Raw genomic sequence first — 18,134 nt, 5'->3', positions numbered from 1 at the left:
TTTTGCATATATTGATTGTACCTACTTTAAAGAATATAATGCAAGTGTAATGTAAATTTTTGTATGAATGATAGTAATAGGTACATGATTAGTAATTCTAAAAAAATATAAAACATCTAAATAAAGTAACACAAATTATATATATATATGTTACCGTCAAAGAAGGAAATCAGTCATTGCTAGTAATTCCTCGGCATTAACTATGAAAAGTTTTGATAAATATTTTTTATACTAAAAGTAAATAGATTTTAATGAATTAATAATAAATAAATTATTTTATATTATTTAAAAGTGTAAATAACGAAGAACATAAAAATTCTAAACTATAACTCATCGAAAAGAAACTTCAAAAAATACTTTCTTTTTGAGTCACTTGATCAGAGCACCTCTTAAAAAAAGCAAAAGAAGTAATAGCAAAAGAATTCTTTGCTATAGGCTTGTCAAAGTAAAAGCATGGTAGTTAACGAAGTCAAAAAGGAATGATTACATGCGTAGAGAGTATGTATAATATATATATATATATATATATATATATAATATATTTGTTATATTATATATAGAAACATAGGTAAAATTTGTATCGAAAGTTTCAAGCTCATGTTAATGAGGTAACTCGATCGTGTATCGTAACATCAATAAATATTGAAAAGAAACAAGTAGAAAAAAAAACTCGGTGAACGTTAATGATCACTCATTTAATGCTTCTGACGAACCTGGATGCTCATAAATTTAATTTTGAGTGTTCGGTGAAGCGGCTTTTAACGGAACGTCAATAATTCAATAGACTTGTTTTCATTATTTTTACCAGTTTCATTTCGTACCAATCATCTTTTTCTTCTTCTTCTTCTTCTTCTTTTTCTTCTCTTTTTCACTCGACCCTGTTTTATTTTTCTTTAATTTCTTTTTTTCGATTTATATATTGAGTACTACTTAAACTTTCTTTACATAGTTACTCTTCGTAGGTTGTCGTTGTCCTTCGAAGTTAAAAAGATACATCTAATCACGAAGATTATCCGATCGTGATTATATTACTTGTTCTTTTATTGTATTATAACTCTGGACAGAGATCTCTCGAGATCATTTTCTTTTTTTATTTCCATGTCATATGCGAAGACTACAAGTTGACAAAATTTATTTTAACCCTTTAATGCATTACTTAATTATGTTGATATTTTAAATGAACGTAATATTATTATTAGAGTTATTAAATAATTATTAAAATGAAAATAATTGATATATTGTATATTATCATAGTTTATTTTGACGAAATTTAACGAGAAAACTAAATTGTTTTACATATACAATTAGATATGTTAAATTGCGCGCGTGATAAGTTATATTAAATATTAATATATATGATAATTCTGCTACCACATATGTATTTAAGGGTTAATAATACTTATCAGATGAAAGCTCGATCTATGAAATTCTATCCAGAGCTGAACGCACATAATACACAAATGACTCTTCAATTAAATTCCTTTTCTTTTTTTTCTTTTTTTTTTATAATAATAACGAACAAACATTCCCAACAAGTCCAACTCATATTCCTTATCTTTCTATTATTAATATTATTATACACAACATATTATCTCATCTCTCTCGAATGAGATAATGAATTCTATTTAAATAGAATTTGTCCTAAAACGAAACCATGAAATGTTATAATACATCAGCGTCATCGTTTTCCCCATGATCGAGCCATATTTCCAGCCGAATAAAATGAATATCGTAATGTAAGAAATAAGCGGAGATTAGGGTTCGACGAACTCGATTCGTTATTTATCAAGTTTTCTCCCTTTTATCAGGCTTTCACCCCTTGAAGAGTCACGCTCTCGTGGTCAGTAGGTAGTGTCTCTTGGAATGGGCACGATCAAAGGAGATTATACGCAGGCTAGATCGAGGCTGCTCTTGTTCATCCGATGGGACATGAAAGCCTGTTAGGGTTGAAAGAGAGCCAACAGGCAAGTAGGCAGGCAGGCAGGCAGGCAGGCAGGCAGGCAAGCAAGTAGGATGATAGAGTGATGGTGGTAGTGGTGATGGTGGTAGTGGTGGTGATGGTAGTGGTGGTGATGGTAGTGGTGATAGAAGGGTGAGTAAAGCGAATACTAGTAGGAAACAGGTTAGTCGATAGAAAGGGGTAGGTGGAAAACTCGTTGGAGGTTTACAACGAGGCAGGGTAAGAGGAGAGCAAAGAGAAGATCGTCGAGGGGTTGTCGGGGTTTGCTAGGTGGTCGGGAAGCGATGGATTTCGTGCTAGGATTTCGTGCCTGATCGTTCATCACGTCGCTCGATATCGCTGCACTGTTCGGTTCCGCCGAAGGACAGCTTATCGGTACATTCATCGTGTCGTTGCTACCGATACTGTTATTATCGTCTCGAGAACAACGACTTGCCTGATGGGCTAAGCAGGCAGCGTACGAAATCGCGTGTGGTATGTAACTTTGGTCAATGCTGCCTGAGAAGAGGATGCTCGCAAGTGGACCAATCGCAAACACTGGCACGTCTTCACCTCCATGTGTCGCCCAAGCTCGTGGAACTCCTGCTGTCTAAAAACAAAACAAAAATATAAATCGTAATATTAAATATAATTCTCACAACGTGTTTTTTGATTTTGTAAGAAAATTTTATACAAAAATATTCAATATTAATATTTATAATAAGAGTTTTTTTTTCTTTCATATCCTTCCTTTTGATTATTTTTTCGTAAATGATACTTACGCGTATATCCATTGTTTAGTATATTGAAAAGGATAAATAATAACGATCAATAATAATTATTTAATAAGAATAATAATATATGATGATAGAAATTGTTGTCATTGTTATCAATTTGATTATGTGAATTTACAGACAAAATAAATCCTATTTAATATCAATTTTATTTCGATAAATGTGAATATAATAATAATTAATTTCAAAATTTCATGAAGTTTATTGAAAATTAAATTTAATCATCAGGTTAATGAAGCGTATCATATTGGATATCATAACGGTCTCAGCTATTATAACGATGGACGCATTATAACCAATAGATTAACTACTTACATTTAACATGTTTTTGTTAGTTTATTATCATCTACAATTATCTTGACAAATAGCTAGATAAAATGTTTATCTTGAAAAATAACAAATCGTTACTATTAATCTACCAACTGGATTTGTTTCAATTGTTAAATTACAACCGTTCAAGTTAAGTAGTTAGTACGGAATTTAAATGCAAGCAATCAATTAACATATACCACCAAATCGTCAAGTTGCCACCATTATAATTCAGTGAAATTGGATAAAACGCTTGGAATATCTTTTCTGTGCCAAGAAATCGAATAGGTAAACCATTGCTACGATCTCTCTCTCTCTCTCTCTTTCATTTTATCTTCGGTTGTTATTTCTCAACTATACGTTGCGTTCTCAGAGACGAAGAAAAAGGAAAAATGAATGTGGCTGTATTTCAAACGAAATTTCTCTGCCTGAAGGAAATGGTAGATCATAATCTTAACGCACCAAGGTAGCCATTTTTTTTATAGAATTTAAATATCGGAAATGTGTATAAATTTTTCATCGACTTCAAAGTATTTGAGATATAAATACGAGTAGCTCTAATAATTTGTTAACTTTTCTTTTTTTTTTTTTAATTTTAGACATTGTAATTAGAGTAGCGTAGCGAACTTCATAATGTGCGATATAATATTCATCGAATTTTATATTATTTTCTTAGCGTTGAAGTTATTAATGTAAAAAGTAAAAATAAATGATTTTAATATTAAATATTCTAATAACTATATAGCTTGTGAATTTAATATTTCATATAAAAAAGTCTAGCGATAGATAATTCCACATTTTAAGAAATAAAAACTTATTTAATTATAAAAGTAATTCTTTTAGACGTTCTATGAAATACCGAAATTATCAATTTTAGAAAAGAATACTGATGAAAGAAAAGCAAACCGAGAAGATAATACGAGAAGAATAAAAATACGAGACACAGCTTAAACATTAAAGAAATAATTATTTGAAATTTAAGTTATATATAAATTTTAATAATATTCTTGTTATTGTGTGTATAAAAAGAATATCGTTTGGTTTTAGCAGTCTTGAGAAATTTATGAGCCAAAATACAAATCTTGAATGTTTCATTATTCGACACAAATACTTATTTATTATAGTTGGTCACTCAAGAAATAACAATAATTTTTCGAGAAATACAAAATTTAAATAATTATCTTTATTCAAAACTTTCTCGACAAGAAACAACGTATGCATATCGTAGCGAAATGCGAGCCATTAGCATAATGTGGAACTGTCCATCATACAGTGTTATTATTTCTTCAACAATTACACAAACATCAAGGAAAAAAATTATTGAGATCCTTTCTTTAAAAAAACAAAAGAAAAATTTTATTAGTAAGTAATTTTGAAATGTACTAACAATAAATTGTACGATTTTATCGATAATGAATAGTATATGTTCTTATGTTTAATTTTTCGTTTATTTTTATTATATTATTTTGATATTATATCAAAATACGTTTGCAACATTCCCATAATATTAAGCTACAAGCCGTTACTAATTAATATGATTTTATCTCTCTTTCGGTCACGTACATTTAATAAATCAAAGATAATAATGTTGAACAATAGGGGCATTTATTATTAAACGAGTCGATAATTTTGAAAAGACGAGAGCAGAAAATATGTATACGTTCACAATTGATTAGATCGATTTAATAATCAACTTCTCAGCGTAATATACGAGGTACTCAATTTGTTTGTATATTATAACGGTCGTACAATTTTTTCATAATGAAAAGCCAATGGCTGCATTTGACGATAAAACGTATTTTATATTACTTATAACCAAATATATACGACGTATCTACTTGTATAAATTATATTGCATTGGTTACTTCACCAACTTATGTGTTTGCTCTTTCATTTAATGCTTTTCTATCTCTCATAAACCTTTTTCAAGTATGTCACGCGTTTTTCAAGTACATACAGTCGATCATTTTCAAAAATTATGCAATGTATTACTTGCTAAAATACTATATTATTATCAATGAGATACTTTGATGATACAAATTTATAAGATTTCATTTATCTTAAATGTATTTTAGAGTGCTTAAGATTAACCAGTTAGTAATGGCGACTTTTATCATTTTTTTGATAATATTCAAAATCATTATTATATTTTTCTAGACTTATACAACAGGTGTAAACTTTTAAGGAAACATTTTAAACCTTTATTATATATTGCATCACTTAACGACAGTTATTACTTTATACTTTGTAGCATACTTTTGGTTGGAAGCGTTATTTATTAGTGACAAACTTTCTAAGCTACTTATAGATGATAAAGAATCTAAACAAACTTATATATATAATAAATAGTAATATAAATATAGAAATTTAATAAAGTTTCGCTAGTAACCACAATTATCAATGAAATTACAAAGTGTTGTCTAACTTGCGTAATTTCAATTTTCGCATAAATTATTATCAATCTGTTATAGAGACATATTTTCCGATATTTCTAATTATTTTCATACCCCATCATGATTTTTGCGATATCTAAGGCATAATAATATATTTCTTTAAAAGTTTTCACAGGTTGCATAAATTTACAAAAATTTGTCTAATGATTAATTATTATTATTATTATTAATAAAATATAATATTAGTCACTAGCACTTTAATACATTTCAAATAAATGAATATATCATTTAAACTGATTAACGTGATTAAAAAATCAATAATAATCTTATTGCAATGGACAATATTATTCATCAATTAGCATTTTTAAAATATATTTTACCCTAATCAGTTTCTACCAGTCATGGATATAAATCTGCCGTTTGAAGAAGGAACTCAGTCGAGTTTAAATATTAAAGAATGCCATTTGGTTGGCAAGCTGGCTTGTTAGTTGGTCGATTCGATAGCCAACTGGTTGGCTTGCTGGTGCTTGGTTGGCTGAATGCCGACTTGAAGACAGATCGATGCTATGTATATATACCTTTAATGGTCCTCCTTTGGATTTTAATATTTTATATCCTTGTAACTTTCCCTTTTCGAATTTTCATTTTTTACTACTGACCGTTATTTATTATATTGCGAAAAAAATACAAGAGATGAACATATAAAAAAAAAAGGGAGAGAAATTTATATACAGAATTAATCGGACATTAAAATTATTCCTGTTGAATTTAAAAATACGAAGTAGGTTTGCATCAGAATTAGAATGATTTCTAAGAACTCACATGATTATTATAATATCATTTTTTCTTTTCTTCAGTGTTTTCGAAATTGGAACTGCAGTATCATCAATTTTTTCTATATATTATAAATATATTTATTAATTTTTTCAAATTTACTGTGAATATTTATATTTAACATCAACAATCTTATATAATTCTTATATTTCGTATATATATAAAAAAAAGATAAAAATTTCCATAACGTTGTATTATTATTCGAGCGGGTATATGCAGATCATAGTCACATGCCAGTTATTAACATAATACGGCCTTGTCCGTCATGAATGTTCCATTATTATTTACATGTATATTTTTACAAAATTTTATCATAATTTTAATATTTTATCCAAACACGTATAAACTATATTTCAAAAGTTGCTGCAGCAACACCTTCACAATTTTAAAGTGAAGAGTCGTCGTCACTTTATATACATGTATGTATATAAGCACACACAACGTAACTGATAAAAAGTGAATGGAATCATAGATCATGTTTTCTTTTTCTTGTTTTTTTTCTTTTTTTTTTTTCTTTCGAATTCGTTATGAATTTCATCGACCTTCTCGTATATTTTTTTGCTTACTATCGTACGATACGCGTTTACTCGCGATTCACTTTATGACTCGTCCGATGAGATAAACCGAATCAAAAGTTTCTTTTTTTTAGGATTTCCGATTCAAACAGCGAAACACAATTCGTTCTCTCTTTCTCTTTCTTTCATTTCGTTTTTTTCTTTATATATTTACATATATATTTACGATATATAGTATACATATTCATACTATTTGATCATTTTTATATTAAACATTCTCCTTTTTGAAATCCTTTTGATTTTATCCTTTTTGCAATTATTCCATTGTTAATATAAATAATGTAAATAATTATTTGTATTTAACGTTAACACGTAAGAAAGGTAAAAAGGACAAAAATATTAATGAGACTTTTTTTGTTTTACGAGGATACGAAAGAAACTAAAAAACAAAAAAAAATCTTTCGTAGGAAAGAAAACTTGCATGTGCAGCAACTCGACGGGGTAGATTTTTATTTCTCACGTAAGAAAAGAAACATATAAAATATACTTGATAGTCTCTACGGCGTGTTACTACAATTTTTGTCTTTCTTACTACTCCCCTTTTTCCTTTATTTCCTTCTCTTCTTTCTCTCTTACTTTTAGAAACAAACGAGACGATTTTCCTCCGGTAGATTCGAAATCGCGCTTTGTGATTCGATTTTCACGTTTTCAGAACCGAGCGTGGTAACGTGGAGGTACAAAAAAAAAAAGAAAAAGAAGAGAAAAAAGGAAAAAAAAAAGGAAGAGAAAACGGGCCGTTGGTGACAATGGGTACCGGCATTGAGAATGCGCTTTTGGCGTATGTCGTGACTGGGCTCTTTTTACCTTTTTCTATTTTTTTGTTCGTTTTTCTTTTTTTTTTGTTTTCTCTTCTTTTTCTTCCCTCGTCGTAGTCGTAGTCCTTTGAAAGTAAGTGCATACAGCCTGTCGGCGCCGGCAAGGGAACCAATGGAGTAAGAAAAGAACGAAAAAACGTGCAAAAAAATGACGAAAAAGAAATTGAATCGAAAAATTGTCGGCTAATTATCAAGCTCAATAATTTACAATGAAATGTTTAATAATATTACGATGTTACGTCGCGTATATTTGATTAAATATTATCATACTCGAGTTAGAATTTTAAAAACGAATGTACGCGAAAATGCGGCAACGCAAAAAAGTTGGGAAAAAAAGTTTAACCAATTTCCCCCCCGTCCCATTAACTTTGTTTTAATTGCTCGTTGGTTCTTTCAATATTTTATATCATTTTAACGTATTGTCGAGTTTACGAACAAAATTTTATCGAATATTTTTTAATTGACCTTCTTTCTTTTTTTTCGACCTTTTAGTATTTTTCGTTTAGTTTAGTTTTGTTTCGTTTCGTTTAGTTTTGTTTTTCCGTTGCTTATTTATTCCATTATCTGTTATGAATTAACAAGAGAATTATAATAAACTGTGTTTTCGAATAATTTTTTACCTGTATGGAATCCTTGCCGGCATCACGTAGAATATTTCGTGGTTGCGTGTATCCGGGACCATTGCTGTAAAGCAGCGTCGTGTAGGGTTGTCCATCAACATCCGACACCTTGCTGTCAGAACCTGAAGGAAAAAAACGATGGTACCATCTATCAACGGGATTAGATCGATAGGAATCTCATAAATAAAAGCAAAACGTCGTCGTTTTCGTTGTCGTTGTCGTTGTCGTAGTCGCGTTGTCGACTATTAAAAAGAAAGTTTTTACCAAAGTCGGATATCCTACATAGGAAAGAAGGAACTTGGTAAACGTTGGATAACTTTACTTTTAAATATATTACACAACTATTAATTACGCGTGTGATCGACACACGTTAGGCACGTTTATCCTACAATCATTTTTTTTCGAATATTCGATATTGTTTTTCCTTTACCCACAATACCATTGTTTTATATTAGAACCGAGATCGATATATCTTCTACGTCAGTGGTGCCGAATTCGTATTTGAACACGGGTCACCAAATTTAATTTAAGAGAGTCTGCGGCCCGTAAACAGAGAGAGAGAGAGAGAGAGAGAGAGAGAGAGAGAGAGAGAGAGAGAGGGAGAGAGAAAATAGATAGGTATCCTAAAAAAAAAAACATTGCTGAAGGAAGGAAAAAAATATTTTTTACGTTGCATCGAACCACGGATTTGCATATTATCATGAGAAATAAGAATATATTAGATGGTTGACAAGATTTCTACCGATTTTCTCATTAGATGACCTTAAAATTGCATAATTTGGATAATATTAATTAAATCCTATCATATATATATACTCGCTTGTCATTTTATAGATTAATTTAAAAAAAACAAAAGTGATGTTAGTTATTATTTCAGTCAAAAGTTAAAAATTAAGAAAGTGGTGAAAAATTGAGAAAGATTGGTTTGGAAGTTTTGATGCATCCACCATATAGTCCTGATTTTGCATCATTAGATTATTTTATTTGTTTCTATTTTTATAAAACTCTTTTAATTGTGTAAAGTTGATTTTAATAAGGGGTCTGTTGAAAATCACTTATCGTAGTTTTTTCACAAAATATCCCATAGAAGTTGTACATTATGACAATAGAGATTTTATCAGAAAAATGGCAAAAGGTTGTCCAGAACACAAAACGGTTTACATAATATATTGAAAGTTTATTAGAAATAATATAAAAATATATATTTGAATTTATTATAAAAATCGGTGAAAACTATGTCGATTATTTAATTATAACGGATGAAATTAAAATCTCGATTAAAATTAGCTCATGATGATAAAATATTATTAATTTATAAAATAACATATCTTAATATAAATAACATGTTATAACTTTTATATTACTAATAGATATTATATTTATTGATGAGAAAACTTTGTAGATCTGAAATGATAGGTATTACTGTTATACGCATACACTATGCGCGTAAACTTATTTAATAACATTAATAAAGGAAGTAAGAAAGTTACTTCTAAGATAAACTTGAAAATTAATGAATTTCTTGCTTATTAATCGATCAATAATCTGTAAATACTTCATACTATCAATATTACCGGGATTAATCTAGCGTATCGATATTGACGTCTACGTCAAATCAATTACAAAATAATTTTCAAAGTTTCCTCTTATATCATAGAAAACAATGAAGAAATAAAGTAAAAAGAATACGGCTGGTTGGACAAGAGAAAAAAAATAGAAGAGACATAAAGAATAAAAAATAAGTCAACGGGGTATGGTGTGGGAGGGGTGGGGGGGGGTATGCGAGAAAGGAAAAGGCGTTGAAAATACTGTGAAATAAGGACAGAGAAAAATAAAGAAAGATGGAAGGATAGGGGTATACTTCAAGGACATGCCTGTCGGTGAGCATGTTTTATTCAAAAGCATTCTTCGTACGAAAGTAGAAGCACCTTCAAAAATAGACCACCACCTGTCTCTAACCATCCAACATTTAACAATGTATAATTTAACCGTTTATTGGTTGTGCAAATACGTTAGACGTTTTTTAAATTATTCCGTGACATTTGTGATTTTCCATGCCAACTTATCTTTCTTAAATCGTTTTTTTTTCGCGAATAACAGGACAAAATATTGCCTGGGATTAAACATTTTTCTATTTTCTTTTTCTTCTTCTTTGATGATGAAAAATGATATTTCTCTTTCGAATTTACAAATTTTCTACAACGACACACATATATTTATATATGTATACTTTTTTGATAAATATCTTTGCGAGATAAATGAGATAGAATGACAAATCGATCCGACACGGAATAATGAATATTAACTAATAAGAGAATGGAATATTATAGAAGTAATAGAAAAAAAAAAAAATAAAGCAACGTTATCTAGCCGAGCCGAGCCCCGTTTTGTTTATGATATCGCTATGAGCTATCATACATCATAGACTTTTTAAGTTAACCGCCGGTGTGCATGCAATTCTCTTGCCCTTTTAAACTTCTCTCTTTTTTCCATAGACCTTTTTCCTTCTATCCGTCCCTTTTCATCCCTTCTCCCTTGTTCCTCGTAATGCGATCTTCTCACCGGGAATGGACGTTCACGAGCACGTCTCGCGATGTATTACGTTCATTTTTCGTAATGTAGACGCCTTGTAGATTGGTAGATGCAGTGGATCTGTCGTTTGAGCGATTGAAAATTATTCTTTTGAAAACATTGAAATTAGAGAAACAGAAAGAAAAAAAAAGAAAAGAAAAAGAAAAAAAAGAAGACGAACAAATGTTTTATTAATTTTGGTTAACTGAAAACCAGTAAAAAGTTCGAAACAATGCAATGAGATGAGATGAGATGAGAGAGAAAGAGAAAAAGAGAGAGAGAGGAATATTCGTGTTTTTATAAAATTAGTTTTTCGTAATGGCAGAGACTGCTTTGAGATAAAAATATAACGATTTTTGTTATGGAAAATAAATTTATTCATTAATTAAATCAACTAAAAAAATATAAAAACCGAGTTATTCATTCTATAACGTATCTATTTTATCACGAACTAATTTTAAGGTTTCATTAGAAAAAAGAACAAAAAAATTTATGTTATATGAGGAAAATTTGCATATAACGTAATTTTCTTTAATGTTGATTCAAACAATGTACAACATATTAATCGCGTTATAAAGGTGTCTACTGTAATCATATTTTTGAAAATTGAAATGAAAAAAGCGAAGAATAGTTGAAAGACATTGTTAAATAGGTTGCAGCGTAAAATATTTCAAGTAGGTTGCAATTTAATTGCGATGCTTTTGTATTTTCAGTTACGTGGAAAAGATAGAGTAATATTAAAATAGCATTGTAAGAAGTAGCACGTTCCGACGAGCGAGTGTAAAGATGTTAAGGAAGTACGCTTTCAACTTGGTTATGCTTAAGTGAATAAATATTATTAAGGGACTACTGTATGCACCTTAAATAATAGTATAAAGCTTACAAAAATATACAATTAAGGATCGAGCACATATTACTGGATTTGTTATCTTTGTTTATCTTCGTTTATGAGATTTTTTATATTAAAAAAATGTTACTATAAATATATAGATAACATTATTTAGGTTAAATTTAAATTATTTCATTAAATACAAAATTAAATACACAAAATATATGAGTAGAGAAAGCCACCGATGAATTATAAGCTTACTAAGCGATTATGAAAATAAAGAAATAAGTTAAAGTACACATACTTTTTATATAATAATTTTATAAAATATTAAATTTAAATTATTTCACATTAAAATAAAAAGATTAAGTACGAATCCATTGAGATGATTTATAAGCTTACTAAGCGATCTGAAAATAAAGACAGAAATAAAGAGATAAGTTAAAGTGCATTGCGCGCATGATATTATACTTACTTTGAAGAATAACTATAACGAAATAAAATAAAGAAGAAAGAAATAAAGTATGACAGATGGAACGCAGTTCCTGAAGTAACATTCGTCGAAATAAATTCTATGAAGCTTTAGAAAGATGACCGTACAATTTTGAAATCTTGTCTCGTTGAATGAGATTTCCGGACTAGTTGTTCTCTTTAAAAAGTCTTTTATTTGACAAGAATCTTTCACCGAATGCTAAAGATTCTTCTTCAAACTGGCGGACACGATATATATTTGTATCTATATATATATATACATAAATGTGTAAAGGTACGCTTCAAGCGCAAATACTCGAGAAACATTCTTTACTCTTCTCGCTTCGTTTTGGCTAGTTCTCTTTTCGACCCTGACGATTAATTGGGCTACTCGACAGGATAACGAACTATTTCCCCTTATGCCTCCATTTTTCTTATTTTTTCTTTTTTATTGTTATTTTTACTTTTTCTTTTTTTCTTTTGTTTCTTTTTCTTTTTCGTCGTATACTTTTAGGGGTTAATAGCTCGAGTCACGTTCCGACATTTCCTTCCCTCGAGGTTAAATTTCTCGTCGAAACGTAAATAAATCCAACGTTATTGGTATTCAACGTCAGGAGGATAAACAGTGAATTACGGAAATATTCGAACACCTATTTAAATTGAATAGTATTTTATTTTTTTTTGCGTGGAATATTTTATTTAACAATTAACGCAAATTTCTCTTTACTTTATAGTATAAATAAAACATTCGCGAATTTTATCAAGTATTTGAAAAAATATTTTAAGAGAAATAATTTTTTAATTACACAGTAGCAATGCAGTAATACGCAATATAAGTATTTTTTCGAATTATTTATTAAAAACTTTTTTGTCAGATAAATAAATGTATACATTTTATACATCCGTTTATTTTATTGATCCTATCAGCTAATTCTGGAACGAATAATTTGTTTATCTATATATATTACTGTCGATGTATGAAAAGCCAGCATTCTATACAATACCTATAATTCTCATATTTCATACATTGCCTAAACACGCCGGGAATTATATACAATGCCAGATTTCAAACTTTGTCGGTAACATATATAACAAATTTTTATTTTAAATCACCGTTGTGCATCGTTAATAATCGATATTTAAATGATTTTCAAATAAAGGGAGATTCTACTATTTTAATAGAATTAGTTGAATTGACTAATATTTACAGAATACAGATAAGACCGAAAGTTTTAAAAAATAGATATATATATATTTCGCTATGATATTTCTTATGCACTTGAGATATAGGACCAACTGTCTCAGACTAAACAGAACGAAGGTTTTCAATACTCAGGTTATTGATATTTGATACTGGCTTTGGATGCCCTTATGCGCATTTGGTTACATAGATGGGATCTGTTGTCTCCTCTGCATTAGTTCTGGATCTATTTCAAAATAAATAAATAACCTGATACGTTAGCGAATTGTTTGAAAAATATTTCACAATTTATTTCTTTCCTAATTCTCGATACAACAGTAATCAAACATATAAGAAAGATTATATTCAAATGATTTAATATACTCTTTGTAAAAAACGGATTTATTTATTTATTCCTATTGAAAAATTCTGAGTCCTTTATACGGTTTAGACAAAAAAATCTTCTTCAATTTTGTAAAGTATTTGAATATTTTTTGTAATTCACTTTATACATGTATAAATTTAAAAATGCTTTCGTGATTCGGTACCAGTCGTGTGACTTTCTCCATGATGTGCTTTCGTGATCTTATATTCAACGCATTTAGGTTAATGGCTTTAGTTCAAGCATGCAAGCTTGATCTGAAGAGAGATCGGTTTGAAATTTTTCATGAATCAGCTGCTGGCACGATAAAATAAGGAAGAACAAAAGAAAAGAAAGGGGAAAGAAGCTTTTTGTGATGTGTTAAGGGATGCGTCGTGACTCCCATAGCCTATGGGTAATTTATAAATGAGTTCAAACTTTGCCATTGGCTTCCTAACACCTTGCACAAGGCAACTCGCGGTATTCCAAGAAGTTTCCTGGCGTTCGAAGAATGTCTTTCATCTACCCCCACTTCTCTTCTTTCTAACCCTATCTTTCACTTCTCTTTTCCTCCTCTTAGAATCAAAGTGAGATAAAATCACGGATAATCGGCGTGCGTTGTTTCAGAGCATTAGCAAGTCAGAAGCATGTCTATACGTTAGAGAATTGATCTAATAAATTTTGCCTCTGAGATTCTTGTCATATTTTTATTCGATTCACACCTACCCAATTCTTACACGCTTAAATCTATTTCTGTGATTCGATACACAGTTCAAATATGTTTGTTGCAAGTTGATATATTTGTTACCGTCAAAGACGGAAATCAGTAATTGCTAGTAATTCCTCGGTATTACTATGAAAAGTTTTGGTAAATATTTTTTATACTAAAAGTTAATAAATTTTAATGAAATTTATATTAAATTAAAGTACACTCTTTTGTCTACGCGTAGAATACTACATCAAGTTATAAATTTAGCATGTAAAGTTCAGAAAATGTCAGAGAATGCAATGCTGTAAATTGTGTATCTTTGCAATTTCTTTGAAAAGTTTTGGTAAATATTTTTTATACTAAAAGTTAATAAATTTTAATGAAATTTATATTAAATTAAAGTACACTCTTTTGTCTACGCGTAGCATACCATATCGAGTTATAAATTTAGCATGTAAGGTTCAGAAAATGTCAGAGAATGCAATGCTGTAAATGGTGCATCTTTGCAATTTCTTTGAAAAGTTTCAGCAAATATTTTTTATACTTTTAGCAAATAGATTTTAATGATTTTTATATTAAATTAAAGTGCACACTTTTGTCTACGCGTAGAATACCATAATTGAGTAATAAATCAATCTGCAAAAGAGTGAAATTTCCGGCTATGACGGTAACATATTTATTGCAAGTATAGTCATTTTAGCATTGGATTTACCACAAACACATTTTTAGACAAATGTACGATAAATATCGTTTTTCTTTTTATTTTTTTTCTACAATATACAATTTGATATCGTTCATGTTTTACCCAAAATCAATTTTATAAATAAAATAAAAAATGTATCTCGATACATATGTATCTTGTTTCTCGCTAATTGAACGTTAACAAAATTTCTATATAAAATACATATTTTTGTAGAAACTATAAGTTTAAAATTTTCTTCTATTACATAAAAAGAATCTAATTTTAATAGAAAGAAAACAGAAAGAAAACAAGGTGTCAGACGACGATAAACAGGCTAATCTAATATTTGTATCCTGAAAAGGTAACTCTTATGTAAATTTTTCAAAAAATCGATTTTGTTTTTATTGTTACTACATATTTCTTTAGATAATGACGTTAGAAAAATGACAAAATTTGTGCTCTGTTTATTTTTTGATATACTTAATAAAGATATTTAAATCATTTAATAATGACACGATTAAGTAAAAAGAAATAAAATCTCAAATATTGTCCTCTTTTTCAGCGATATACATATGTGTTACTCATTAATATAAATGTTTGAAGAAACTACACATTCTATACTACTTTTTTTTTAACCTTAACGTTAACAATAATAATCTGAAAACATATTATAGCCCTCGTCGACTCATCTTCGCATTTCAATTTTTGGCAAACGCGAGTTATTCGCTTTTTAGCACCGAACAGAGCCTGACTGAAATGCGTTTATCCTGGGTTCCATCAATTCGGAAAGTTCGCGAATACGCCAGCACTTTGCCGGCATTCGCCTTGGTAATAAACATGCCAGCATGCCTCGGCATGTTTATGACGCTAGAAGTCTCTCTCTCTCTCTCTTTCTCTCTGTATGTATTTTACCTCGTCTCGCGACATTCTCGTCACGAAAATATAGATGAGTATGTCATGATTTAAAGTTCACAAAAACAGCCGAGTCACGTTGTAGAGAGAGAGAGAGAGAGAGAGAGAGAAAACAAACTTCTGAAATTTATCTTAAAGATAAAATAATTAATTGCTTTTCGATAGTTTGCAAGAAAACAAAATTAATTAGCTAACCAACTTAAACAATTCTGTTATCCTTTCCCTCTACTATCAATGAATTAGAGAAGAAACGATTAAAGATTTGTACGATTTTCTATCTTTCTTTTTTCTTTCCGTGTGGTGTCTAAGATCGAGGAGATTGCTCGTGTCTTCTGAAATACCCCATGAGAGATTGGATCTTACGGGAATTCTCGCTTGAGTAACATAAACATTATAAAGTTCAGAGGACGAACTCTCGGAGTTTGTGTACGTAACGAGGACTCTTGAAAATGACGATCTCAACATTTCATCACGTTCTAGTTTCACTAAATTCGTTTATTTTTTCATTCCCCTACACACACACACACACACACACACACACACACACACACACACACACACACACACACACACACACACACACACACACACACACACACGTATATATATATATATATATATATATCAGAATTTATTAAACGACAAATATTATTGCAGGACAAATAAATTCTATCGTGTATTTTTTTGTTTCAATATGAAAACGATAATATACGAAGCAAAATAAATTTATTCGATAAATAATTTCTAAAGAAGAAACCGTCAGTTATGTGTTCTCGACAATTATTATATTATTCTCCTATCCTTTAAAATCATTTTCTCCGATATATTAAAAATATTATTTTCGAACGTGAATTATTTCTATAAGATGTTACGATTTTTTAAAAACGAAATGAAATGAAATGAAAAAAAAAAAGAAGAACAAAATCCTTCCTTAAAATATTTCTCACAATCGATGAATATAATAATTCGCAGACTGCTGCTGCTCTTGTGATTTTATTCTGATCTTATTCAAGCTTTTTAAATCGAAGAAAATGTTTTCAAAAGAAGATAGGAGAAGTTTAAAGCCGAGGTGGTTCAGTCTGACGAGGGTTGGTCCTATCCATCCACCCACCCATCCATCCTTCCTTCCTTCCTTTACTCTTTTTTTTCCCAATTCGGGCTGTAAGTATAAACGCTATGAACTGGTTTTTCAAAGGAGAGTGAGAGAGAGCCTTCGAGGAAATTCTGAGGGTAGCGGCTGCGTCTCGAAAACTTTCAAAGTCCAAAAGAACTCACGTTTATTTCTCGGTTCGAATTACATCGGCTACTTGTGCACTTTCTACCATGGCCTGTGTCATACTTTATCCCATCCAACCTCTTTTTATGTCTTCTCCATAACACCCCAACTCAACCAGTCCCCATACCACCACCAATCTTTTCTTTTTCCCTTTCCTTTTATTTCTACATTTAACTCTAATGCTACTTCGTGGTTCCAATTCTCGAAAAAGGTGCTTCGATTCATTGCTACGCATCATTGCGTCTCACGTTACGATTCGAATCCTATCCTATCTTTCTCCCTTTTTTCTTTTCTGTTGTTTATGTGTATTTATAAATATATAATATATATATATATATATATATGATTTACATGACAAGTAAAACTATTATCATAGATTAGCCAAACTTTTAGGAACACCCTATGTGTTTCTAAATAAAAGGATATGTAATTTCGACAATGGCTTTCTGTTTCGAATTTCCTTGTATTAGATTATTCATTTGTAGAATCGGAACGACCCCCCTTAACTAACGAAGGTTCCATTTTGGTCAAAACTTATTCGACATTAACCTCGAAAAAGGAAATAGTCAGCGCAATTTACCGAGTGGCTAGTTCTCTTCATCTCTTCGATTTGCTATTCCTCTTTATTAGATATCATGATCGATTCGTTGAGCCATTATTATCTGCTAATGAATGGAACGGATGATATCGTTCTTTCGAATCTACAATTCAAATTTGTATTTTTACGATCGATTAACGTGTTGATCAGTGAAGCGAATTTTCCACGAATGACTACATTTAACTGATAAAGTTTCAAATAGATATTATTGCTATTCTCCTGTATGTATTATTAATGATAACATTTTTTTGCATCTATATTTGTTT

General features: G+C 29.9%; 1 protein-coding gene across 2 annotated transcripts in view; it reads right to left on the bottom strand.

Moving 5' to 3' along the window:
* Positions 1 to 847: 847 nt before the first annotated feature.
* LOC106784537 (alkaline phosphatase-like) overlaps positions 848 to 18,134 on the bottom strand; it is a 123,117-nt gene continuing 105,830 nt past the window's right edge. For both annotated transcript variants that reach the window (XM_014744209.1, XM_014744210.1), the window contains 2 exons: positions 8,280 to 8,401; positions 848 to 2,549 (listed from right to left, as the gene is read on the bottom strand). In XM_014744209.1, coding sequence (XP_014599695.1) covers positions 2,124 to 2,549; positions 8,280 to 8,401 — 548 coding nt within the window. In that variant the 3' untranslated portion in view covers positions 848 to 2,123. The remainder of the gene's footprint in view (positions 2,550 to 8,279; positions 8,402 to 18,134) is intronic.

The sequence above is a fragment of the Polistes canadensis genome, unplaced genomic scaffold (assembly GCF_001313835.1).
Source record: "Polistes canadensis isolate GaletaPanama2010 unplaced genomic scaffold, ASM131383v1 scaffold_37, whole genome shotgun sequence".
In the NCBI taxonomy this organism is placed as follows: domain Eukaryota; kingdom Metazoa; phylum Arthropoda; class Insecta; order Hymenoptera; family Vespidae; genus Polistes; species Polistes canadensis.
The sequence above is the reverse complement of the archived record's forward strand: the minus strand, read 5'-3'. Positions and strand labels throughout refer to the sequence as shown.